Source organism: Cololabis saira, chromosome 2 (assembly GCF_033807715.1).
Source record: "Cololabis saira isolate AMF1-May2022 chromosome 2, fColSai1.1, whole genome shotgun sequence".
Lineage (NCBI taxonomy): Eukaryota > Metazoa > Chordata > Actinopteri > Beloniformes > Belonidae > Cololabis > Cololabis saira.
Genome location: NC_084588.1, coordinates 13,709,039 through 13,734,166, shown reverse-complemented (window position 1 = coordinate 13,734,166; position 25,128 = coordinate 13,709,039). Strand labels below are relative to the sequence as shown.

The 25,128-nt window shown below is 39.8% G+C and overlaps 3 protein-coding genes across 4 annotated transcripts in view; 1 reads left to right on the top strand and 2 right to left on the bottom strand.

The window, feature by feature from the left end:
* Positions 1 to 13,387, bottom strand: part of serinc4 (serine incorporator 4) — a 33,991-nt gene extending 20,604 nt beyond the window's left edge. Inside the window, exon 1 of one of the 2 annotated variants that reach the window (XM_061738484.1) lies at positions 13,224 to 13,387. In XM_061738484.1, coding sequence (XP_061594468.1) covers positions 13,224 to 13,250 — 27 coding nt within the window. In that variant the 5' untranslated portion in view covers positions 13,251 to 13,387. Of the gene's footprint in view, positions 1 to 6,272; positions 6,705 to 13,223 lie in introns of those variants that run through there. The other variant, XM_061738475.1, reaches the window with a different exon arrangement.
* A 2,321-nt stretch (positions 13,388 to 15,708) lies between these two features.
* On the top strand, positions 15,709 to 18,066 carry hypk (huntingtin interacting protein K). Its single transcript, XM_061738448.1, has 4 exons — positions 15,709 to 15,898; positions 16,844 to 16,899; positions 17,560 to 17,611; positions 17,853 to 18,066. Exons 1-4 carry the CDS (start codon positions 15,737 to 15,739, stop codon positions 17,946 to 17,948), a joined length of 366 nt encoding a protein of 121 aa, XP_061594432.1. The 5' UTR covers positions 15,709 to 15,736; the 3' UTR covers positions 17,949 to 18,066.
* A 34-nt stretch (positions 18,067 to 18,100) lies between these two features.
* Positions 18,101 to 23,804, bottom strand: mfap1 (microfibril associated protein 1). Its single transcript, XM_061738434.1, has 8 exons — positions 23,602 to 23,804; positions 22,017 to 22,230; positions 21,796 to 21,934; positions 21,520 to 21,707; positions 20,259 to 20,528; positions 20,001 to 20,160; positions 19,161 to 19,250; positions 18,101 to 18,631 (listed from the first exon to the last, which is right to left on the bottom strand). The coding sequence occupies exons 1-8, from the start codon at positions 23,681 to 23,683 to the stop codon at positions 18,452 to 18,454; spliced, it is 1,323 nt and encodes a 440-aa protein (XP_061594418.1). The 5' UTR covers positions 23,684 to 23,804; the 3' UTR covers positions 18,101 to 18,451.
* Between the last annotated feature and the right edge of the window lie 1,324 nt (positions 23,805 to 25,128).

Below are 25,128 nucleotides of genomic sequence, written 5' to 3'. Positions count from 1 at the left end.
TAGGCACAGGATGTTCCCTTTTTCTCAATTGCTGATCTTTTTCTATACTGACCACTTGTTCTGAGGCCATTTTTATTAAAAAATCTATCTGGGGGCTGATTTTGTTGCTTTTCCCTTCTTTAATCACATCAAACATTACTTTAATAGTAAAAGTAAATGAGCACATTTTGCTATCTTTGTTATTTTATCCTTTAACCCTTGCGAGGCATCGAGGCTCAGGTCAAAATGACCTCAGTCCCCCTCGACGGCTTGTCTAACCATCAACGCCTTGCAAGGGTTTAATGCAGCATGCATTTATTGTTAAAAGCAGTATGCTTGTTCTCCACCATATTACTTCAGTGTTTGACAGATTATGTTTTTTTTATATTCTTGTTGAGGCTGAGAACAGAACCTCATAAGATCCTGAAATGTTAAATCCACAATGAGTAGTTAAATGATTTTGTATTTCGGCAAACAAAAGGTTACTTTTGGAAATGAAGCGACCCCTGTTTTATCGCCAGAATTTTGGCTGAAAAGGATAAAATAATAAATTAAATTAAATATATAATAATATAATGTAAACTTTTCTGACTTTTCTCTTTTTGATTAATCTCAGAGGCCGGCAGGTGTCTGACCTGTGGCCTAGTTTAAGGTTGATAATACAGGATTACTGTTCAGAGGGAAGTTGTAACACTAAAGAGAGATTATCTGCCATGAACACAAAACAATCACTCACATTTAAAAATAGCTAAATAAAAGAATGGGTCACATAGTACAGTAAATGAAGGCAGAACATTAGTTAAGGCTGATATAAAGTCAAATTATCTAACCAGGAAAGCATCCTTCTTTACGGTTTTTGTTATTTTTAAGCTCCTAACAGTCTCACTATACTTCTAGTTTTTAAAGCTCCCCTCATTTTAAAATCTCTGAGCTTATCATATTCACTTTGTAAATGTGAAGGCAGAGTATTCTCCCTGTAGTTATAATATCACTAAGAAGATTATAAGATCTCTGTATGGCTGCAGGTATTCAGGGAGCTAATCTGAGCACCAATCCTGCATGAATCACCAACTTATCTCACCACCGATCCAATTTTAGTTTTCATTATGCACTCCAGACACAGCATCAGTGGTTTTGACCCTTAAAAGTATATTTCTTTAAAAAGATAAATTATAAATAAATTAAACAAAGCTCAAATAAACTAAAAACTAATGGATAAAATGTTAAATTTCTGCCTTAAAATTGTGTAGGTATGAATATATATCAATACAATTTTTTAGATAAAGTTCAATTTGTAAAATTGCATAATTATTATAATAATTATTCATATTATTGTTAAGTAATAATGAAGAAGAACTTTTGGATTAATACAAAAATAACTATTAAGTCTCTACCTCCTGACTCCGTTAATAAGAGATCTTCCTACATTTCCAACTGTCACTGAGCTAAAAGAAAAATGATTGATCAAAAAGACGGATAATTATTGATGACTACAGCCAATGCCAATTATTAAGTAGTTTATTACTGTTTTAAATACAAAACACTGAGAACACGGTGTGTATGTGTTAATGTGGTTGGTATTTGTTGCTGAGAAGCTTCTCTTTTTGTGTTGGGATACATTACAGTTTTGACGTACTTGATTGATCGCATTAAAGCCTCTCTACGTAGCAATAACACTTCTGACCGCGTGGGGGCATAAGATCTGTGTGTGTTTTGACTAAAGAGACTTGGACGGTACTGTACTAACATGGAGACGGCCAGTCACTCTTGTAATACCACTTTGTTCCACTAGGTGATGTTTGCTTTCCCTTTTACTGTCCCCATGTGGTTAGAGGTGGTCAATGCAACCGAAGAGTTGTTTTTCTATCTTTTCTTTCTGAAGTTAAAATATCCATTTCAGTTTAATTTATAGGAATGTTTGAAAATTTGGAAAGCTTTGGGTGTTCTGTCTTAAAGGAACTACTGTGTACGCTTTACAGCTCTCTTGTCACACATCAATAACAATGGTGCTAGCTCCAGAGCTACAGTCCGTAAAATGGGACCACAAAGAGACTCAAGAGAGTGATGAAGGACAAGACAAGACATTTACCGTCAACTAACATGTGAGCGTTGCACACGACTCCTTCATCAAACTAGGAAAGACCAAATTAAATTTCTTCCTTATCAGTATGCAAGAAAGTTGTGTGTTTTTCCGATCTGAAAGAGCTTTGACACAGTCCTTCTAACATGATTAGGACATCTGACACATTTATGGATTTTGCCTCTAACATGTAGAAAAGGTTAGCCACTAGTGACCGGACACAACATAGAAATATAAACTGTGTCCTCAAGCTGACAAATGCAACGCATACCAGATTCACGCACTATCTTTACCCCTCTCTCCAGGCTAGATTTCTGAAATCAGTGTCATGATGACGTTGTCGACAATGATTGAATTTAATTGTTGATTATTGTCAGGAAAAAAAAAGAAATATAACAGATGATGAATCTTTTTCCATCACATCTCTGCTGGGAGTTGCATTTACATAGTATTCAGCCACTAATGTCATCACACATGTTTTTCGACTGAGTGAGGTATCTTCCTGCCTTCCTATCTCTGCTGAGTTGCACATGTGCAATAGAGGACAGCACCAGGTAAACAATATGGCAACAGCTGAAGCAACACATTTTTGAATGGTGTGTCCATATTTCCTGTCTTTTATTTTTGATTAGCACATCATTTAAACAAGCTCATGCAAAAGCTAAATAAGTGCCATTCAATAATTATGAGATACATAATCTGATTAGTCAACTAATTGTTTCAATAGTTGATGACTAATTAGTTGCAGCCCTACCAGCCTGTGTAGAGGCAGTTTGATGGGCTGACGCTCTCGTTGAAGTCTGAAAAACTTTACTTTCTCAACTTCTGATATGAGCAATACTTCCGAAGTGATGCAATGCCAATGTGGTCTCAAGGAATTGTAGGATGGATATTTCTTTATTTTCCAAAAGAATACTCCAGAGTTTTCTTATGAATTATTAGGCAGATGATGGAGGAAGAATGAGATATAATTTCCTTTATATCTTAGAAAAGTCAAATAGCTCTCAAGAAGCCTGAGATGGAGATAAACTGGTTTGGTTTTTGTTCTGATTAAAAGATTCAAATGATTATGTGATGTCCTTTAGTCAGTATGTTTACATGCACTAATAGAAAGTGGAATTTTTGCCTTAATCCGACCGATATCGAATTTTTAAAAGTTATGTATACACCTCATCCGGGCCGTAGTTGAACCGAACTGAAGCTCTTGAGATGGAGGTACTAGTGCCAGATAATGCAGTCCTAACTCGAGGTATTCCGGCATGTATCACCCACGCTTAGCCGAGCTAGTGACTGCCCGGGACTCGCCCTTCTGGAAGTGATGACACCGCGAAAGCCAGAATATCAACACAGTAGAAGAAGGTAGAAGAAGATGAACTACAAAGAACCAGAAGAACGCCAACGCGAAAGTGCGTGTGGCGCCACCTAGCATCGCAGAGTCGAACGCACCTCACTCAGGAATCTATTGTCTTCTCGCGCATGTATACTTGGATTTCTTGGTAACTACAGTTTAATCCTTAGCTACAGTAGATTGTTGCCAATAGCTCGATTTAGATGTGCGTGTAACCGCACTGAGTGACATGTAACAGCTTCAGAAACACTATAAATACTGACACAGCCGAAGGCTCATGGGACATGAGCTGATCTTTCAACCTACCCCTCCGTAATTAATTTGTTAACACATTAAGTACATTTCCTAATAAATAAAACACATTAAGTGAATCCAAAGAACTGGAAGCTTTCAAATTCATTAGTTATTGAAATGCAAATCTCTTGTTTTCTTTACAAATAAGAGCAAGAAAGGTTCACGCAGAGGAAGGAAGTGAGCCATTATTTTCCACCATTTCCCGTCTTTCACGTCAAAGCCACTGGACAGAGCTCTGTGACACTTAGATGACTTGTTTTCAACGAGAATATCCAAGGAGCTGGTTCTGGCTGGTAATACAGAAAGTTGAGGTTTTGATCTTTTTCATAACCGGTTTTGCTTTTCTGCATATGAAGAGCAGCATCATCACAACTCGATGTGGTACGAACTTCTGTTTAGCGTACTCTGAATTTCAGTAAAGCACCACAAACACGAATGATAGCGTGTTCCCACAGAACCAGTCTCAATGTCACCACTTTCATAAAAGTTGTTGGCAGCTGACGTTTATGAACTCTCTTTGGTATGCTAGGAGTTACAAACATGATTAATAAACCATCAGATGATGCTGCAACACCCAACAACGTTTATGAAAGAAGCAAACACTGTTTTAAGTTCAGTTTGAAACAGCCGTTGTGAACGCTGCCTCACACAGCAAACACACAACGTTTGTAGACACTGTAACCTCTGATTTTCTACTGCAGTTTCCATGTTAAATCACTTTTTGCCCCTAATTCTCTTTTGAATCAAGCATAATCTTGTCCCTTGCCCTGGTTTTCTTGGCTCTATCCCAGCAGGGTGACTCACTGTGGGTAGGAACCGGTTCCAAGTCTGACACATCACATGTGATCCAGCACTGGAACTGTTATGTGTTGAAGATCCTTTTGATAAATTGTGCAGCATTTACTAGAAGACTGCAGAATATGATAGAAATAGAGCCAAAACCAGTAGCTGTTTATTACTCATCCATGCAACAAGTACGATCCAGTCATACTATGAGTGCATGTCCCACTTCCCAGTGATGAATACTGATGCATTCATGTGTAAATATCACCTCAATTCAGTTTTTTAATTATACTGCTTTAAAAAAGAAACATTTTTGCACATTTTTGGGAACATAACATCACAAACCCCTGGGTATTATCTTGAGATCTCTTAACATTTCCATCAACAAAGACGTGAACAATCTGAATCCACACCTCCCTGACAAAGAGCAGCATCCATCACCATAGCAACACTGCAGCAGCAGTTTGGAAAAGCTGTGTCAGATTATGTTGTTGCCTCTGATGAGCTGTCAAACATCTGGAGGCCTTGGAATGAAGTTTTCATCTTGTCATTTGCAGTCAACTCTGCTCACATGCATCAGGTTTATACTTCCTTCACCTCAGCTTCACTATGCTCCACGAGGAAATATTTAACTGTTTTACTCCACTTTACAACACTAACATAATAGCTAAGGTTGCCAGCTATTTTTCAAGCAATATATGGAAAGAAAACCAATTTTGTTATCCCTGTGGAAACTGAAATAGGTTCAAAACAAAAACAGAAGCACCTTCAGTAGCCACAAAATGAAATTGCCACTTGCACAGTGACCAGCGCCATCACAGAGACAAAAGAATATTCAGAATCCATGTTTCCTTTGTTCTTTAGGTTTTCTGTCAAAAATGTAAACTTTTTTTGTTTTTCCATTCAAAAACCAAAATGGTGCTCTTCTTTAAAAAAAAAAAGGATAAGCAGAAACGTAGGTCATTTGTCTTGATTTCATGTCCAGGTTTAGGACTTCCTTTTGCTGCAAGTTACAAGGTGTAAGAATAAAAGTTTTGTTGTAGAAAATAGCATCTTTTCCAATCCCGTGCTGGCAATGCGGGATGTTTTTCAACCCACTTACTGCATACAGCACCTTACCAAAAAAGTGGTTGCTGGTCACATGGTCACTGAAACCAGCTTCTGTTGTAGTGGTGCATTGCATTGTGGGATCGTCCAGGTATTTCCTGCGGAGCTTCTGGGAACCGGAGATTGGGTAGTGGATCTGGGTGCAACCATGACTGTAATGGTGTTATTTGTTTATTTTATTATATATTTCTTCAAAAGAAAACTCCTGCACACGTTCTTCTCACCAGACTACTGTTTTATTGGGCCAACGTTTCGGTCATCGACCTTTTTTCAAGGCATCCGACGCACCTTTCTGCATAACCGGTGTGCAAAAAGTTTCTACTTTGGATATTATATATTTCTTCTAAATGAGAGTAAGCACCTTTTTCCCATAGAACAACTAAACGAGCCTGATATCCCCTTTTTTATTTTCATTATGTATTTTTATTAATTATACAATATTGTCATTTAGTTTAAGTATGTTAAAAAAGAATAAAACAAGACTTTTTCTGGTTCTGAAACAGATGAAGCACGAACCACTGACGTTTTGATCTACTTTTATATTTTGGCTATTGCACCTCCTTTCAGTGAAACACATAAATGCATATTTGACCAAACATTTTGAGACGAGTAAGTGATCTGGGCCAGCAGGAGCGTCCAGCTGAGCCGCTGCCTCCTTCCACGCTGCTCATCAGCTCTCACCTGATAGGCCACCATGTTGAGGAAGTAGCTGTAGACGCTGGAGCGGTTCATCCCCTGGGTGGCCGACATTGTGCCTCCGAACTGCTTTTCCTCGGCCACCGCTCTTCTGTATTTGCCCATGAATGTCCAAATGTCTTTTTGTCTCAGAGCGGCCCCAAAGACGGCATCCTCAGAGTGAGTCCCAAAGAGGCCAGACTCTGACAGGCCTGTTAGGCAACAGGAAGGAAAAACCACTGAGTTTGCTCCTACGCCCTCTCCTTGGGCTGGATTAGCAGCAATCCAGTGTGACTGGACTCCCTGCAGCCCAGACCCTCAGCAGGATTCCCGGTCCAGCTTCCCTCAGTGCAGCCTCACAGAGGAAGAAGTTGTTTTTTTGCCCGCATGCTGCGTGCCTTCGCTCTGCGGCTGTGTTGGCTGCTGCCAGAAAAGAGGGAGAGTTGGTGGCGAAAGCCCGGGGCTCTCCCTCATCCCTCCTCCCCCCCGTCCCCGCTCAGATTAGGCAGAGAATCTGTGAGGGGAGGGAGGAGGTCGACAGGGACCGTGTGTCTGTCCCATCTGTCCACCTCATCCCTTCCCCCAGAGCTGCATGAAAAAACCCTGCAGTACAATGGGATCAGGCAAGACTTTTTAATCCTGATTTACTAAATTAAACAATTACCCTGTTTACTTTCCGGATGCTGAAGCTCGGCGTTCCAGCATCCCTCACTGAAAGAGGGCAAGTCCGTAATCTAAATAAGTCACCACGATTACACTCGGATCCAGAAACGCAGAGAGAGGACGGAGTGGATGCAGGGCTGGCCGGGATCAAGCCTGCATCAGTCAGCAAACTCACAGCTTCATAATAAACACTGTAGTGCATTTTTGGGGGGGGGTTCTGTCTGAGGACCGAAAAGGTTTTGGGAAGAAAATACAAATTAGATGATGATCTGAACCTCAATTCAGATTATTTGCACTTTTATGACAATATTACAATTCCAACATTTACTTTTTGCCTTTTTAATAATAAAACCACTTAAAACGCAGCATCTCATGCTCTGACATCAACTTTTCTGCTGTTCTTGCATTTTATAAAACTCTTTCCCATAGTATTTGTACTTTTTTTTTGCTCAGGGCTTTTGTAGATTCACTGCATCTCTCTAATTTTGATATGCTACACTGTTCAGTTTCCAAAGAAATGTTGCTTTATTTTTTCTGTGTCTGAGATAAAATAGCACTCTCCTCTGGGCACATATTAAGCTTTCTGATGCCCGATAATAAAAGGTGAACCAGCTTTTAAACACGGGCTGCTACTAGATGTTTCTCCTTGATTATGGAGAATGGTTCTCTTTTAGGGCTGATCATCATTTCTCACATCTTTGTGAGAAAATGAATCTTTAAGATTTTCTCGTGGAACGTTCTGAGTGGGTCTCGGGTTGGATGACATGCTGAGCGTGGTAGCTCTTAAACGGGGCCGAGTGCATGGAGAGAGAGTCAGATTAGATTTGGGTTAGTGTGCAGGCCGGAGCAGCGGGATAATCCCGTCGTTGTTCAGCCCTCGTCTCTGTCACGATGACCTTCAGCTGCACACTTCTCTCTCTGAGCGTGCCACCGACCGGCCAAGTCCACAGCACTGCGTCTCACACATATGCCTAAATCTAGATCAATTCAGGATATGAACAGAAGTCCAAATAAAATCATCAGTTCAATACAAGCAACTACGTAATCAGCCAGCTGAAGTCCTCTCGGTCATGCAGGTCATGGTGACTCTGTAAGGCAACTGGACTTCCTTTTCTTCAGTTCTGGGAGACGTCTCACATCCATCCAGAAAACATCCTCGGTTTGGAATGACATCATGTGTGTAGTAGCTCCCTGTTTGTACATAAATGTTATAATAAATCAGTACAGCGGCCTCACCCACTGAAGCTCTTAATATTCACTGTAATCTTCTACTAAACCTCTGCAGCTCATAAAGTGCTGCTGGGATCAGCCCTGAAAACCACTCCAGACACACTGACCTCATACCGCCGCCACACTTTGGCCCACAGTTTTAACAAATAGTGTCAGTGTAGTACGTTATGTTTTTGTTGTTAATGTGGAGCTATTTTTACCGACTTGATTTTTTTTTTTCATTGTTATTATTGTGCACTGTATGTACAACTTTATAAATAAATCAGGATGTAATTGCTTTTTCATATTACTGTACATTAATCGTTGCATTTCATGACTACAACATATAATGAAATGCAACCGGACCGGTAAAATATGAGGCTAGTGATCAGATAACAAGAAAAAAAGCTGTCAGGGGAGGTCAACGGGAGATCCGCAATAATCATTTGGTCCAGGGGTCATCTAAAGTCATTCAGATTTACGATTCAGACGAGTTTATTGATCCCTTTGGAAGGTTCCCTCGGGGAAATTGACATCTCCATCTCACTCAAACAGCACTGTCATTTACAAATCAAACCAACCACCCATATAAAGATAAAAAGATATTCTAAGAATATTCTAAAACAACTGTACTTTAACCAGAGAGCAGAATGGGCGCGTGTAGATCTACCTCTACATGGCATCATTGAGTCATATTGAATGATTATCTGGAGGAATTTCAGTGTGTAAAGAGCAAGAGCACAAGCGTACACTGGCCAGATGCCACGTCCCTCAGACGGCCCTCCATCAAGAACTGTCATTCATCAATAGCTGATATAAGCACGGGGACAAAGATTACAATGGTAAACCTTTGTCAAGCTTAACAATACAAAGTTAAACTCGCAAACCGTCAGTTGTAATTTTACTGTAGGAGAAACAAAGCCTTATATTAACATCAAGAGGCAGCGTTTACGTTTCAAGACTTGGAGACATTTGGCATGGGCCATCACCAAGTGTAAACTTGTATTATGATCAGATGAATCAATATTCAAGATCTTTTTTCTTTGTGAAAAAGACCAAATACAAAAGAGATCCATCCAGAGAGCTATCAGTATCAATAAAAAGCTCCAAGATGGTACGAGGCTCAACACCCTGGACAAAGGTAAGTTGCGATTTAGTGGCATTTGAAAGAAACACATGATGCCTTCAAGAACAAATCTTTTTCAGGGAACTGCATGACTTTTCAACAAGACTGAGGACAAGGAGGGTACAGGTAGTCTACTGGACCTGAAGAAGAATGTGTGGAGAATGTTTAAGTTGGTATCCTGCTGGAGGAGGCAGCTGGGGAGAGGGAGGGATGGATGGATGGATGGATGGATGGATGGATGGATGGATGCATGGATGGATGGATGGATGGATGGATGGATGGATGGATGCATGGATGGATGGATGGATGGATGGATGGATGGATGGATGGATGGATGGATGGATGGATGGATGGATGGATGGATGCATGGATGCATGGATGGATGGATGGATGGATGGATGGATGGATGGATGGATGGATGGATGGATGGATGGATGGATGGATGGATGGATGGATGGATGGATGGATGGATGGATGGATGCATCCATGCATACTATTGCACACATATCTCTACTGTGTTGTAGACGGTCAGGCACATTGGTTTTAGTCTAATTGTGATGTTTGGTTAATTAAAACAGAGTTCCTGAAGTGATTATTTAAATTGAGGGCTTTGCTTGTTGCTGTTAATGTTTGAAACAAGAAATCAGTCTGTCTCTGTCACAGTCTGCCAGTAACTCAGTGTGTCCACATTCACTTTCTTGGAAGTGAGAAAAAAAATAGGGAGTTGAATAAGAGGAAATGTCAGAGGTTGATCCACAGTCAGCTAAGAGGCTTGGAATTACAGACCCAGTGACAGGAGACTCTCCCAGAACCTTCGACAAAGTCTCCGGTTGTAGGATTAGCTAGCTGAGGCTCAGACGGCCAGACTCAGACGACATCCACAACTAAACCCAGATAGTCAAATAGTTTATTCATTTTAACCTGCTGTCACAGCCAAGCTTTCATCCATGGATGCCTTCGTAAGGTCCACCAAAGTGTGCAGAAAACCACCAGACTGTGTCAAAAATGGTCCACTAACTGATAAAAACTGAACATAATAAACTATAGAGACCCAAAAATGAGAAATATGTGGCACATGACAATTTCAAAGTAATGCAAAATGCCCAAAACAAATTCAGGAAGAAACCCGAGGACCAAAGAGGACACTGACACAGGAACATAAAAAAATGCAACACCATGTGACCACAGAGGTGAAAAAAGTTATAAATGTGACACAAAATGAGCACAGAGTAACATAAATACTGACATATGGATATGGCAAAGAAATACCACATTTCAACAACAGATTAATAAAATGATCAGTCCAACAACTAAGAAATAACAAAATGGCTATTGTCAATGTACAAAAACAGAAATCCACACTGAAGATCAGAATTAGGCCAGTGAGATGCAGAACGAAAGTCAAAGGACCCCCCACCATGCAGCGACCCTTTCTAGAAAAAACTATGTAGGTATCATCCGTCTTTGTTCGTGCACAGCAAAAAATAATTCATAAATATGAATTCAAGCTGTCACAACAGGACAACATCACCAATTTCCCACCAAAACCCATTGGAAAGGTGCAGCTTGATGGATGTCAGTGATGCTCCCTGAACTACTGATCCCTTTACTGGAAAATGACTCATCTCTCAGTCTGATTATGAAGCCGAGCGTGAAAAAAAATGGCATGTGTCATTTCATAAAATGTAAAAATCCATATAAATAATCAAACCTTGTTGTTGTATTAACACAAGCCAAGAGGCCATTGTTAAAACATCTAATATGTTATATGTAGTCAATTTGAATGCCCAAAAATATGTCCACCGGACTAAAAAGACAACTACTGCTCCCTGCAGTTGAATGTATTTCCCTTTCGGATTACTTCCTCCGACATGAGCCGGGTGTAAACCAGTGAGTTCCTGCAACAACACGTGTCACTCTCAGGGTCCAGTCAGCTGCAGCCCCGCATTCCTGGGGGCCCTGTGCTCTTGGATAATTGCTGCTGCCTTGTGGGAGAGGAGGAAGTGCCAAAGAGAACAAACAAGGGCAAATTAGCGCATGCAAATCTCTGCATGAGTGAAAGTGCTCGATCTATGGTTTCAATAGGGTTGCGCAAGAACAACTGGCTGAAGTCCAAACCCTGTTCATCAAAAACACAATACATGTATCCAATCATGAGTTACAGTATTAAGGTTTAGATCTGGGAATGACTAAATGTAGTTATTATGCTAGTGTTTTGTTTTTATTTCTTTGTGTATACCAAAAAAAAAAAAATGTCACCAAATGACCACATGAGGCTGCAACAAAAATATTTTGTCCAACCCCTCGAATGCATACCAACATTCAATCGGGCTTTACATTTTATTAAAGTGACAGTAGCCAGCACTCAGACTCTTCTGTGAGTAAAAACAATAATGATAATAAAATGTGGGAGACCAGGCGCATTCATGAGTCAGCAGAAACAAACATCCAAACCCAAATGAGACAAACAGCTGCAGACGATCTGCACTTTAAGGCCTTGCCGTGCGTCACATTCGGGGGGTCTGAGGCTAAACCTGCTCTTATGTTTCAGATGCACTCAGACGGGTTACTTTTGCGCTTTGTCTGACAGGGAAATAAAGACATTACCGACCACTGACAGAAATCATGGACAGCACATGAGCCCAGACCTGATACAGGATGAGCTTCAAGCTCTTTGGCCTTTTTTCATCCTGCTATATTTTGAGACAAACTTTCTCCCCACCATGGCATGCGCTTGCGTTCAAATCAGATACAATTACATAAAGCAACACATTTAGGCATAATAAGGGGTGTGGTGTTTGGCTTGGCAGCCGGCTCAGCCACATGACAGCTGTCATCACTTTTAATACTCAGCACTTGCTACGTTGTAGTAGACTAATGTGACTGACTGGGATTGTCTGGATCACTCGGTGCTGAAATGAGAATGTGATTTGAATGTGAATGTGAAATATGATCTGATGAGAATGAATGTAAAGTAATATTAATTAACATCATAGGTTGGTGATAAGTCATCCACAAATGCATCACAGAGGGTCAGTCCAGTTCTTCTTATGCAGTCTACAGGAAACACCCATTCCTAACAGTATTTACTGATGTGATTTATTGATATTTTACTGGTAATTGCTGCTCTAAATAACCACGCTGCAGTCCATACCAGAACTATCAGACCTCTTAAAAGCCATGTACGCTTTTTCTTTTTTCTGCGTTATAAGGTGCGACTCAGCTCGACTACCAAACGGACAGTTGTTGTAAAAGGTATGAATATTATCCCTTCGATGCCTTGTTGCATATATTATACATGTCTTTCTGAGACCTGTACACCATGCCCAGAATTAAAACAATAATAATAAAAAAGATGTATATAATTCTTTTTAAATGGTAAAAAAAGAAACAATAAATAAAGAGATAACTAAAATTACCTGATTTCTTCATACAGACACAACATTGAATTAGAAAAAACTATTAAAGACTGAATATATATATATATATATATATATATATATATATATATATATATATATATATAAAACCTATGTTAAACACCGGTGTGTTATTTTACATAGCTATCAGGCATCAAGAGGGTTGATGAGGCCATCATTTCTTGATGCCAGTTTTCAGTGTCGGCTTTGTTCACTCTTAATTCACAGTAAACATAAACACAGTTCCAAGTATCATGTAAAATTGAAAACAGTGGAAAAACAATATCTATTTGAGTTGGGTTGTGAGGTTGGGCTATAGCAGAAAAACCCATCACATAAGTAGGCTAACCTTCATTCAAACGCACAATTTGCTCTGGTCGATTCCGGATGATCACATAAGCCACTTGATTGGGTGTTAACTAAGTAATTAAGACTAAGCATTGCTAACGTGTTTTTACCCTCAATGTGCCACCTGCCCGGTATGTATCTGAAAACTACTGTGGCTTTTATGTCAGCAGGACCCGGCAGCCCCTGCCTCACCTGAGCTCCCCACCGCCGTCCCGCCATCGTGTCCCTGGGAGCCTGCAGGCCTCAGACGAGAGTCAGTCGTAGAGCAGGATGAAGGGGTTGGTGTGACGGCAGCCACTTCTCTCCAGACCCCGTGCCATTCCCCTGGTCCCTCACAACCACACGCATCTCCTACAGGTCCAGAGCAAAAAGCAAAGAGCACTGATGTGTTGCTCAGTCCTGCTCGCCGGTTTCCCTTTCCTTTAATCTCATTACAGCGGCTGGACTGGCGAGAGCTCAACAAGAAAGGCCGAAAAAAGGTCTGAAGACAGGGTACCTGTGGTCAAGTACAAGTAAACCTCTTAAAACAGACGAGAATAGACTATGCACGACCACGGGGTGATTGATCCGGACAGTGAGATGGTCAATTAAGGCAGTTGGCATTTCTAAAAAAAGAAATACAAATTAAAAATTGCATAAACATAGATCAGAATCAGAATCAGAATCAGAAAAGGGTTCATTGCCAAGTTTTCACACGAGGAATTTGTTTTGGGGATTGGTGCAACACAATACAAATATAAAAACAAATATATAAGAGATAAAATAAAATTAAATGTATAAACAATAAAAAGTATAAACAGTAAAATAGAATGTAGACCGGAAATGTACAAAATGAGGTTTTAAAGTGCCGGGTGAGTCTGTACAAAAGTGACTTAGGAACTTAGGATAGGTAAAAAGTATAGACAGAAATGTACAATATGAGATTTTATGAGATTTTAAAGTGCCGGATGAGTCTGTGCAAAAGTTACAGGATTGGAGTTTTTACGTAGTTTTTGGTAGTCGGGGGGGGGGGGTTCTATGGTTCTATGGTTCTATGAGTAACTTCTTTTGGATGTCATTCAAAAATCTTAACATACGAAAAAAAAATAACTGTCACTCAGGTCCAACAGTGTACTGTAAAAGTGGCAGAATGCATAAATCAGTAACTAGAAATAAGAAAAAGTTCACTCCAACCCCTGTAAATATATAAAACATGACATGAAAAGGTATAAATGAGAGCAGTTCAATATGAAGAGTGAGTGATGTTCTAATTAATGCAAGATGTGTATATTTCATTAGTGTGTTGGGTGTGTGTGTGTGTGCGTGTGTGTGTGTGTGTGTGTGTGTGTGTGTGTGTGTGTTTGTCCAGCAAGTTTTATAACCTGCAGTGTCTTCCTGTCAGCAGCAGAGAAATGTCTGCATCTCATAGTACCACCTTCTCCACCTGTCTGTTTCCTGACGTTTTATTCATCTTGCTTGAATTTCTATGTTCAGCTACTTTTCCTCTTTAAAAATAACTGTGCCATTTGTTTTTTACAAACAAATGTAGGCATCTATCCTTACTAGAATACTGAAGGGACTATCTTTCATTTCATACAGCTTAACCCAAATCCTCATCATAAACATAACTTGGTCCTGCCTAAGTCTGATCTTGACCTGAACTCAGTTCACATCTTGGTTCTAACTTTAACTGGGATCTCAGAAATGATATTCTGCCTTATTTCAACCAGCCTCTGGTCCCTACAAAGACTACCGGTGAAAAGGTGTTGAGTTACATGCGTTTGTTTCACAATCTTTGAGGACGCAGTCCATCAACGCAATGCACTCCCTTTATTTCCATCCTGTTACAACTGATCAGACTACAAGTCATGACTTTGTGTTTGCAAACACTAAGTATATGAACCTTAAAATGAACTAATTTAACTCTAAAACCAATTTTGACCCTCTAAAAGCTCTTTGGGCTTGGGGTTTAGAGAAGATTTGCCACAAGCTGGAGTGCTTGTGTCCCCAAAAATGGATGCAAGTGCCTGTTTTGTCTGAGAAAACTGTCCACTTTTAACATTGCCAGGACCATGCTGATCTTGTTTTATCGTGCTTTTATAGAATCAGTTTTATCTTTCTGTATTGCTTCATGGTTTGAAAATGTGTCTTTTAAAAACAAAAACTGTTGAAACCAAATCGTGAAATGGTCGAGCAAGCTGATTGGTGAGTCTCAGCTTCATCCAGAATCCCTGTATACTAATCAGTTACAGAGGATAGCTGGCTCTATTTTAAAAGACAACTCCAACCCTCTTAAAGGTGAGTTTCAGATGATGATAATAATAATAATAATAATAATAATAATAATAATAATAATAATAATAATAATAATAATAATAATAATAATAATAATAATAATAATAATAATAATTATTATTATTATTATTATTATTATTATTATTATTATTATTTTTAAAAAATCAGTCAGCCAATGAGGACAGCGATGATATACTAATTCTGAAAACAGGTTTAACTTTTCACATTTTTTATTCTGGTTTTTTAGTGTAGTCAAATATGTAGAAATTAAAAGTTTTAAGGGAAAACCATGGATTTTTTGAAAACTTTTCAGTTTGTAAAAGCTACTTCTTTGGATTTCTGGGGTTAACTTCTCTTTCCGGTACTACATCGTAATCCCTCCGACGTTTGACCGGAACCTTTCTCTTCGTTCCGGCGTCACTGGAGCAAACATGGCTGCGGAGGGAGACGTCGATTTGGACCTCGAAGCAGAGGAAAACTGCACTGGAAAACCGGTGGAAAAGCCTCGGAAACATGACAGCGGAGCCGCTGACCTGGAGAGGGTCACGGACTACGCGGAGGAGAAGGAAATCTCCAGTTCTGATTTGGAAACGGTGAGAGCTCGGTGCTAATGTTAGCCCGGAACACGCGGCCGCAGCTCCACTGTTTTAATAAGATATTTAAATTAATGTGCTGCTGAGCAGTCTGGCCTGCCAGGATCAGCTTATTTACGTTCCGATCGATTACCACAATTAAATAAGTGGTTAAAGTGATCCTAGTCTGCGAGCTAAGTCGGTGTATTTATTATTTGATGTGGTTTTATAGAAATATAATTACAAATATGCATGAATACAATTACTTATCGCCTTAAAAGTACTTCAATTGGGGTCTTCCGAGCAGTTATTTTAGAAAAAAGATCAAGAATTAAACGCACAAGCAACAAACAGCTTTGAAGTTAATGACTGCTCACTTCATAAACTTCAAATCTCTTTACGTTTTTGTTTTTATTATAATTGCATTGAAATGCAGTGCTAGTTCTTTTTTTCTCAGAGTTTTTCATTGATATTTTTTTTCTTCCTGTCGTCTGGAACAAGCAGATGAAATAGTCGATCTTTAATTCATGTAATTCCGGAAATCCTAGACAATCCTTTACTCTGGCAGTCAAGGATTTGGCAGCTCAGTCTTTTTTTCTCTCAACATTCATCACTGTAGAACTAAACAAAGAGTTTCACTTGAGCGTTTTCTGTGGATAAAGCTGTTTTTAAAGTGTTACGCCCCTGCTCTCTTTTATACTCTTGTTTCATTATCATTAATAGAAATACATCGTAGTTCTGTGATAAAGGTATTAAAAAAGAGCTGCGGCTGATGCATAAATGTATAATCGTAGAGATTCTTGTATTAATATTTTGCTGCTTCTTTAAATATTACAATGTTGAACCTATACTCTAAAAATGAATGTTTTGAGCACTAACCCACAAGTAAAATTAATTCTGTACCATTTAATAAATCCTATATGCTGTAAAAACAGTCAAATTGACTGAAAGTGTTTCTTCTTTCAGGCCATGTCAGTGATCGGAGACAGAAGATCACGAGAACAGAAAGCCAAACAGGAGAGGTAAGATCAGCATGTACTTTCACTCATCCCACAACTGGCTGAAAAGAGTCAGATACTTGTTTAAGGCAGCACAAAGGAGTTTCTTTAATTTTAAAATAAGTTTGTTTCATTTGGAGGAAAAACCAGCCAAAGTAACTGGACTCTCATCCTGTCAATCTCTTACGTCAACTGTGTATAGCTGCAGTGAACTACGTCACACTTCAATGACGAAACGTCTTCCTGCAAAGGACATCACGACAGACTCAAGAAAGTCATGATAGACGGCATCTGAAGCCGTCACAGGCTCACGTCCGAGAGCAACATTGATCGATGACTAATTTGAAATTAACACTAATCTTCAGTATTTAATGAGAAAACGTTGAAGGGGGCACAAGTGCATCAAAGAAACAAGACTAGTGGAAACCAGAGATCATGAGCTGGATCTCAGACCTTGTTTCATTCAGATATGCTGTCAGAACACGAAAAAGTGGAAACAATCTTTAGATTTAATCAAATAAACTGTTCCATGAAAAGAACTGCAAAGCTCACCACTGAAACAGCTGTGAAAGCAATGTAACCCCACATGTTGAGCTGAAATCCTCTTAAGGTCATTTTTCTTTGAATCTGGACCAGTGATATCTGATAAATCCTTTTCAAACTATTGTTTTTTGTGTTTTCCAGAGAAAAAGAGTTGGCCAAGGTGACCATCAAGAAAGAAGACGTAGAGCTAATTGTAAGTTTTATCTTTTTACTGTATAAAGATGATTTTGTACATCTGTTAGTGATATTATGGTTCCACATCTGCTTTGTTATATTCAATACCAAAAATACATGGGAACTAATGCACTTACAAGCTATTTTTAAATGTTTTAACCTGTTTCGTTCCATCTTTAGCTATGGGTGGATGCAGACACTTGTTTTGAGCAGTAATTTGATCCTTGAACGTGGATGTAATGGCATCTGTTCCCGTGCAGATGTCTGAGATGGAGATTTCGCGGATGGTGGCGGAGCGCAGCCTGAGGGAACACATGGGGAACGTGGTGGAGGCTCTGGTGGCCCTGACCAACTGAACAAACTTTACCCACCGGCCTGCTTTGCTTCAAATCAGTCGGACTGAGTGGTTTCACTCTTCTGGTGTACTATACTCTCCTTTACCCCCCCTGGAAGTTTTTCCCTTTTTTTTTTTTTTTTTTTAAATAAAAAAAATAATAATTGACTCAAGTCTCTGTAAAAATGTTATTTAATTAAAACTTATAGTTGCGACATCCATTTTCACAAAAGTAGCAGGAAAAACGGTAATATTGGAAGGCTGTGGGAGAATTTTCAAACTAAATGTTACAAGCTGAATATTTACAAAATTACAACAGGGGCCACTGCTTTCAGCACAAAGATTCAGGTGGTACCGGTTTCAGCCATCATACGTGAGGTTTTGAGGGACCAGTGATTACGCAGTGTCCTGCTGTTTAAGCAGATCAAAGTGGAAGAGTCAGCATGTGTGCTGCTTTTCTTTAATAAAGATAACAGAGTCTCTGGTCAGTCTCTAAATCTGCACGGCGACCCTGGTAACGTCCATCTAGGTCTTCCTCTTATTCACTGTGGGCCGGTCAAACACGTCCCTCACGCCTGCCGCCTTCTGCTTGAAGAACTTGGTGTTCTGGGCGCTCTCCTGGGCCCAGGCCGAGTCGAACGACGTGGTGTCCTGGTCCACCAAGTGAGTGTACTTGGTGCGTCCAGATCGACCAAAGTTTTTGACCTGAGGAAAAAAAGTAAAGTAGTATGAATTTGATCCAACATGAATATTTAAAAGTTTTTTTTTTTATGTTAACATGAAGATTATGAAACAAACGAAAAATCAAATCCCTGCTTTTATGAAACAGATGGTACTGTTCTTTAATGTCACATTTATTTATATAGTTTCATGGGGTTGAACATTGGTTCATAAAACATACAGGACTGTCTCAAAAAATTAGAATATTGTGATAAAGTTCTTTATTTTCTGTAATGCATTTAAAAAAAAATGTCATACATTCTGGATTCATTACAAATCAACTGAAATATTGGAAGCCTTATTATTTTTAATATTTCTGATTATGGCTTACAGTTTAAGATTCCCAGAATATTCAAATTTTTTTGAAATAGGATATTTGAGTTTTCTTAAGCTGTAACCCATGATCAGCAATATTAAAATAATAAAAGGCTTGCAATATTTCTTGTGTAACATTCTTGTGATTATTCCAGCTAAAACACACCATGCAAGTGAAATGTGAGAAAAAGCGTCTTACCTGCATGACTTTGGGTAAGATGGTTTTGTTGAAGTGATCCTCCAGCGTAGGAGCGCTGAAATCTCTCTTGTAAACGTCTTCCTCCCCATCCTGCAACACCAACCATGAATATAGTTAGAGACTAATAACTTACAGTCAGGAAAGCAATATCTGTGGTGATATATTCAATATGCAAGTAGTACCCTCCGGTGGACAGAATATATAATAACAGGCTCTGTAATGGTCCACACTGGGGTTTCATGTATGAACATTGGCATTTAAAAAAAAATGACTAATCTGTGAAGATTGGCTGCTAATGCTGAATATAAGACATTTAATAGCACATTTGACGTTTTCTTTTGAAAGCAATTTGAAAATCCAGTTTCAAGCTCAGCAGACAGCGACATCTGCTGGTGATTCTTAAAGAAGGCAAAGGCCCACAAAAAAAAAAAAAAAAAATCACTGGCTTTTGTTGCAATCTAGTGTACAAAAAATTCTTAAGAGATAAATAAACTATAATTCTGAAGAAATAAAACTGTGTTAAATGAAAAAAAAAAAAAACTAAAAATGTTTAGAGCGAGTCTCGGATATGATTATGATGCTTTTGAGTTGAACATCAGTTACGGTCTATTCATCTGATCCAGGGTGGCAATACATAAGTTGTTACATTCTCCAAACAGATTAGATATGAATCATGTGGAGAAGACATCAAACAAGTTAGAAAGTAATCTGCACCTTCTCTAAGCTTAAAGTAGTCTTCACTGAGGAAATTCTCAGGATATTATAATCACTTTTAGGACTTTTGTGAATTCTGATGCTTAAGGCAGGTACTTAATCCACTAAGAAAAATGTGTGTCTCACCATGAAGAAGGCTCCTCTGTGGTAGTACTTCTGGAGGAACTTGTATTTGCCTTTGGAGGCTTTGTTGGTGACGACCTTGCCGCTGTTGCGGAGCTCAGCCCTGCGCTCCTCCTCCGTCAGGCTGTGGAATCTGTCAATTTCAGCCTTCTCCTTCTCCATGCTGGAAATCAAACAACAGATATGACCCTCCATCACAACAGCAGCACTGTGCTTTCTGACGAGTGCAAGATGATTCCTTCCTTATTAGTGGTTACTCACGTTTCTCTGGATTCTCTGTCCCTCTTGATGCGTTTCAGCTCTCGGACCTTCCAGGCTTCGTATTCTTCCTCTTCATTCTCTCCATCAGTGTCCAGTGCTTCCAGAGCAGCCAGCGTGCGCCGGTTCTCCTCAAACTCCTTCTTGGCCTCCTCCTCTACGATCTTGAGGGTGTAGCGCCGGCGCTCCTCCGCCTGCCTCTTGGCCTCGGCCTCCAGCTCTCTCTGCCTCAGCTCCTCCGCTTCACGCTCAGCCACGGTCACTCGGTCTTTTCTGCCAAGCAAAACACAGAATAAACAGATGAGCGAGCTACAATATTGCATTCAGTTTCTCATTGGTTTTATCTCCTGTGATAATAAATACATCTGAATATTAACAGGAATTCTGAGCTGATTTGCACAGCTGCCGTGATAAATTAGATGACGCCTGTTGCAGCACTTCTGATCAGATTTCTGCTGATAACTGAAACGTCGTCATAGGCCCATGTGGATGTCCTGCTGCTTTAGTGATTTTTTCCCCTTGGAAAATCTGGCACTTTTAAATATCTTATGATGAGTAACCATGACAACGGGAGGGTTGTTTACACCTGGGACCAGTTGACAGTGTTCCAAAGCCTAGATGGCGCCCAGAATGAAGATGTCGCAAGTCACATCATCATCATCATCCCTGGTTACAGAGACAACACCCAAATGCGTTCACGGACATCTACTGTGTCTCATTAGATCTTACTAAAGATAAAAGGCGGAGGAATCAAGGATGTGTGAAATGAGACGAGGGTCTCCCACTTTGTCTCGGTTTTGTTTTGATGAGTGGCTTCTCGCACCCTTTTCTGTTTGGTTTGTCCCCATTAAAAGAGAGACTCTTTTTTTTTATCCTCATTGTCACAAGGTGCTGCTCAGAGGAAATCACTCATTTTCTCTCTAAATCACCTTGAGATGTGAATTTTGCTGCTTAAAAAACACAGTGAAAAGAATTCATAATAGATTCAACATTTGTTTAGTTACCATTATTGTGACTGTTGTTCGAGTTAAATAGTTAATGCACAGATGAAACATGTTTTAACCAAGATGTTAATTGCTCTATTTACAACCATCTTATATGAGGAAAACTGTGATGTTATTAAGAATTCTATCAAGAATTTTACTTTTGGTAAGATGAATTATCGTAGAATTTTAAAGGTAACATCTAAAAACAGGAAACCTGTTGCCAAAGTGACATTTTATGGGTTTAGGTGCTTTGATTTTACATCTGTGTTAATTCTTACTTGCGAATGAACACCGGTTTGAGTCGCGGCTCCGCCTCATCCTCACTGTCTGTGTATTCTTCATATTCTGACTCTGACTCCGACTCCTCTCCAGACTTCCCCTCTTCTTCCACCTCCATGACCTCCATCTCTTCATTTTTCCTCTCCTCTGCTCGTTGACGCATCATTTGTCGTCTCCTCTCGATTTCCTGTGCAGAATCGTAAGAACCACATTAAAGATTTGTTCACAATGCAGTTACATATTAAAAAAAGAATAAATACTGGCATTGTAATAACCTCATCATCCACTTCTTCCTCTTCCTCCTCTTCTTCCTCACTGCTCTCCTCGTGCTCTGGATGCCATGTGCCTTCATCCGAGTCCTCGCTGCTCTCGGCCACAACTTGGGGCTCCACGATCTGCCTGTGCCTCGCAAGCCTGAGCACAAGTGAGCAGGAAGTTTTTCAGCATCTCAAAATGTTGAGATCATTTCAGTTCAACCTAACGAGTTGAGCAATACCTTTCCTCGACATCTTCAGTGGCACGGTTCAACAAACGTTTGAGACGCGGGTCAGAAACATCCTCCTCCTCCAGCTCTGGCTCCGGCTCTGGTTCTTTTCCCTTCACAAACTGGAAGTCCTGCTCCTCCTCGTCTGACGAGTCCATTGGTGCGTAGTCTGGACGTTTACCCGACACATACCTCTTCACCTTCACCTTCTCCATGGAGATCTCACCTGAGATATGCACAGATAAGAAGCATTGCTTGATTACATTCAGGTTCAGAAACATAATTTGATTAGGGAAAAACACATTTTTGATTATGACACGCAAATCTGGTATTTGATGGCAACCGCAAACTAAAAGGGTTTGAAAAACTGATTTTTTTTCCATCTAAAATGTGCTTGCGGCAATACCCGTTATAATGTTAACTGGACAATATTAACGTTGTTTTTCCACTCTTTGCTCTCCTGTCATCTCCCACTACATTGAAATGTTGTTTTCTCTGCTCATTTTATCCACCTTAACCTTGTCCCCTTCCCTGCAGTTGGCAGACATCCGTCACATTTGATGGTACATTAATTATACAATCGCAGTTAAGTACGTTTTAAGTTGGATATTCGACAGACATTCACTCTGGGTAAAACCTCTAAACCTCTCAATTCATTTAGGGTCCAGGCCGACTCTGAGCAAGCTACTCCAACATTTCAAATACACACGTATTACAGACTTTACAGTAAACGCAGAGACACAGAAGAGGGCTGAAGCTGTCCAGACTTTTGCTAAAATGTGTGATACAAGCATAGATACTATGTTGTTGAGGAGCTGAGGAGCTAACAAGCTATATATATATATATATATGTATATATATATATAAATAAATGCAGCCAGAGTAGTACTGTGATCCAACACTGATTGTGAGTCAATTGATCACATGAACTGGAAGCTATTGAGCTTAAATGGTAATATTTACATATAAAAATTAATAAAAATTATGAATAGATTTTGTGTCCGCCTGTTGATTTTATATTTAAAATCTGTTTAAAATGTGTATTAATTTTTATATGTAAACATAGGCATTTTAGTTCAATAGCAACTTTAAACATAGCATCCATGCTTATATCATATATTATATAAGTCTGGACACACTACAGTATGAGACGGGGTTGTTTTTAGTAAACGAAAGATAAATCAATAATTTGTTTTGATTTTAATAGTTATTCCAAACTCTGCACTGTACTTTATTTCTGTGTTAACTCGTTATATTCGTGCCAGTGAACCTGGTGGATTTGTTCACTGTTATTCTTGTCTATTATTTATTTATTTTTTGATTCGACACAGTTTAGTGAAAGAAAGCTAAACGGGATCCCACCGAGACAAAAATGTTAGACCCATTTTTCTTAAATAAATCCAGTACTCTCTAGTATTTAACCCATCGCTTTAATCCCCCCAGCATGTATGTATTTAAGCCTGAATTATGGTTCTGCGTTAAATCGACGCAGAGCCTACGGCGTAGGGTACGCAGCAACGCGCAACGTTCTGCGTTGGTGTGACGCGGAACCATAAATCAGCCTTTACCGAGGCGCGCCAGCAGGCCGAACCCTCACCTTTCTCGTTCCGGACTGGCACGGCTCCGGCCGTGGACTGGATCGGGGGCAGCTTCATGTTGATGGGTTCCCGACTAGACATGACTGCCTGGTCGACTGTATGAAGCTCAACAAAAGAGAAAAAACAGTATCAACAAGGCTGTTTCACGAGCTTGTTTGTCCAGCCAAACGGAAGTTCAACCCAACGGACCGGAAGTGAATTTGGTCCGACGCTGTTTTCCGCTTCTTGAAGGGAAGTGGGAAAGTCACACAAAATTATTTGAGTTTTGTTGTAAAATTATTAAACACTTCCATTTATTATTTTCTATGTTAAACAAAAGCAATTAAGCAATAAACATTAAGTTACAATGTCAAAATTAAACTAGGCTGTAAATGATCTTATGGTATTAAGGAAAACAATCCAGGCATGAAAATGTATGGGGGAGATTGTCTTGTTACTAGGGTTTCTGACCAAAAACTTGTTATGATAAGATATTTTCTATTCATCTATAAACCTTGCCCAGATTCAAACATGGGTTTTAACTAAGTTATAAACACAAAAGAAAAAAGTCACAAAAACACTGAAAGGTCATGAAAACTAATTCAGATTTAGCAATTAAATGATGTATCCTCTTTAATTATTATGATTGGCAGGGCTCTCAAGTTTTGAAGACAAGAGTGACATCCCCACCACCCCCGGCCACGGCCCTGGCCTGCCCCGCCCCTGCCGTATGCCCACAGACCAGCCTCCCCCCTATGGAGGATTTTTTTGTGCCAAAATTAAATAAATAAATACATCATTAATTAATTAAAATGGGAATTAAATATATCATTAATTAATTAAATGTGTCATTAATTAATTAAAATTAGAATTAAATATGTCATTAATTAATTAAAATACAATTAATTTTAAAGGGGACCTATTACGAAAAACAAGTTTTTTCTTGTTTTAACATATATAAAGTGGTCTCCCCTCACCCTGCCAACACAGGAAAGATGAAATCCCATGAATTTCTGCAAGGTCTGTACCCCCGTCCTGCAGAATCTTCCAGTGTCATGTGACTTTCTACGGGCCGTTCTGAATGAGCGCCTATGGTGACGTCACCATAGGCGCTGATTTCCATAGGTCGGCCTCCGCTGCTAAAGCCATGTCCACAACTCTCTCAGCCGGTTGGAGCTCCGCCATTGTTTAGAAGCGGTGGCTGTTTCCACAGCGAGGGACATTAAAAATGAGGTTTTGCATCGACATTTACCCTCATAAAAGGATCAGTTCCCACAGTACGGACCCGGCAACTGCACACGAGTCAGCGGTAAGTGACGTTATTTTTTTATGTTATTTATATTTGTATGATCTTTGCATGGGCTAAGTATTTAGCTTAGCTCCGGAGCACCGGAGCTGCTCACGGACCGGACCGTCGAGGAGCCCCGGGCCCAGAGCTCCGAGCCAAGGAGCTCTGAACCCGGGGGCTCCGGGGGAACTCCGGGCCCGGAGCCCCGAGCCCGGAGTTCCGGGCTCGGCGGCTTTATTAGTACCGTAATACATTTTTC

Coding starts and splice junctions, on each gene's coding strand:
- hypk (XM_061738448.1), top strand. CDS start 15,737: ATGGCTGCGGAGGGAGACGTCGATTTGGACCTCGAAGCAGAGGAAAAC. Junction 15,899..16,843: donor CCAGTTCTGATTTGGAAACG/GTGAGAGCTCGG, acceptor TTCTTCTTTCAG/GCCATGTCAGTGATCGGAGA. Junction 16,900..17,559: donor CAGAAAGCCAAACAGGAGAG/GTAAGATCAGCA, acceptor TGTGTTTTCCAG/AGAAAAAGAGTTGGCCAAGG.
- mfap1 (XM_061738434.1), bottom strand. CDS start 23,683: ATGTCTAGTCGGGAACCCATCAACATGAAGCTGCCCCCGATCCAGTCC. Junction 22,231..23,601: donor GCCAGTCCGGAACGAGAAAG/GTGAGGGTTCGG, acceptor TGCATATCTCAG/GTGAGATCTCCATGGAGAAG. Junction 20,529..21,519: donor AAACCGGTGTTCATTCGCAA/GTAAGAATTAAC, acceptor TTTGCTTGGCAG/AAAAGACCGAGTGACCGTGG.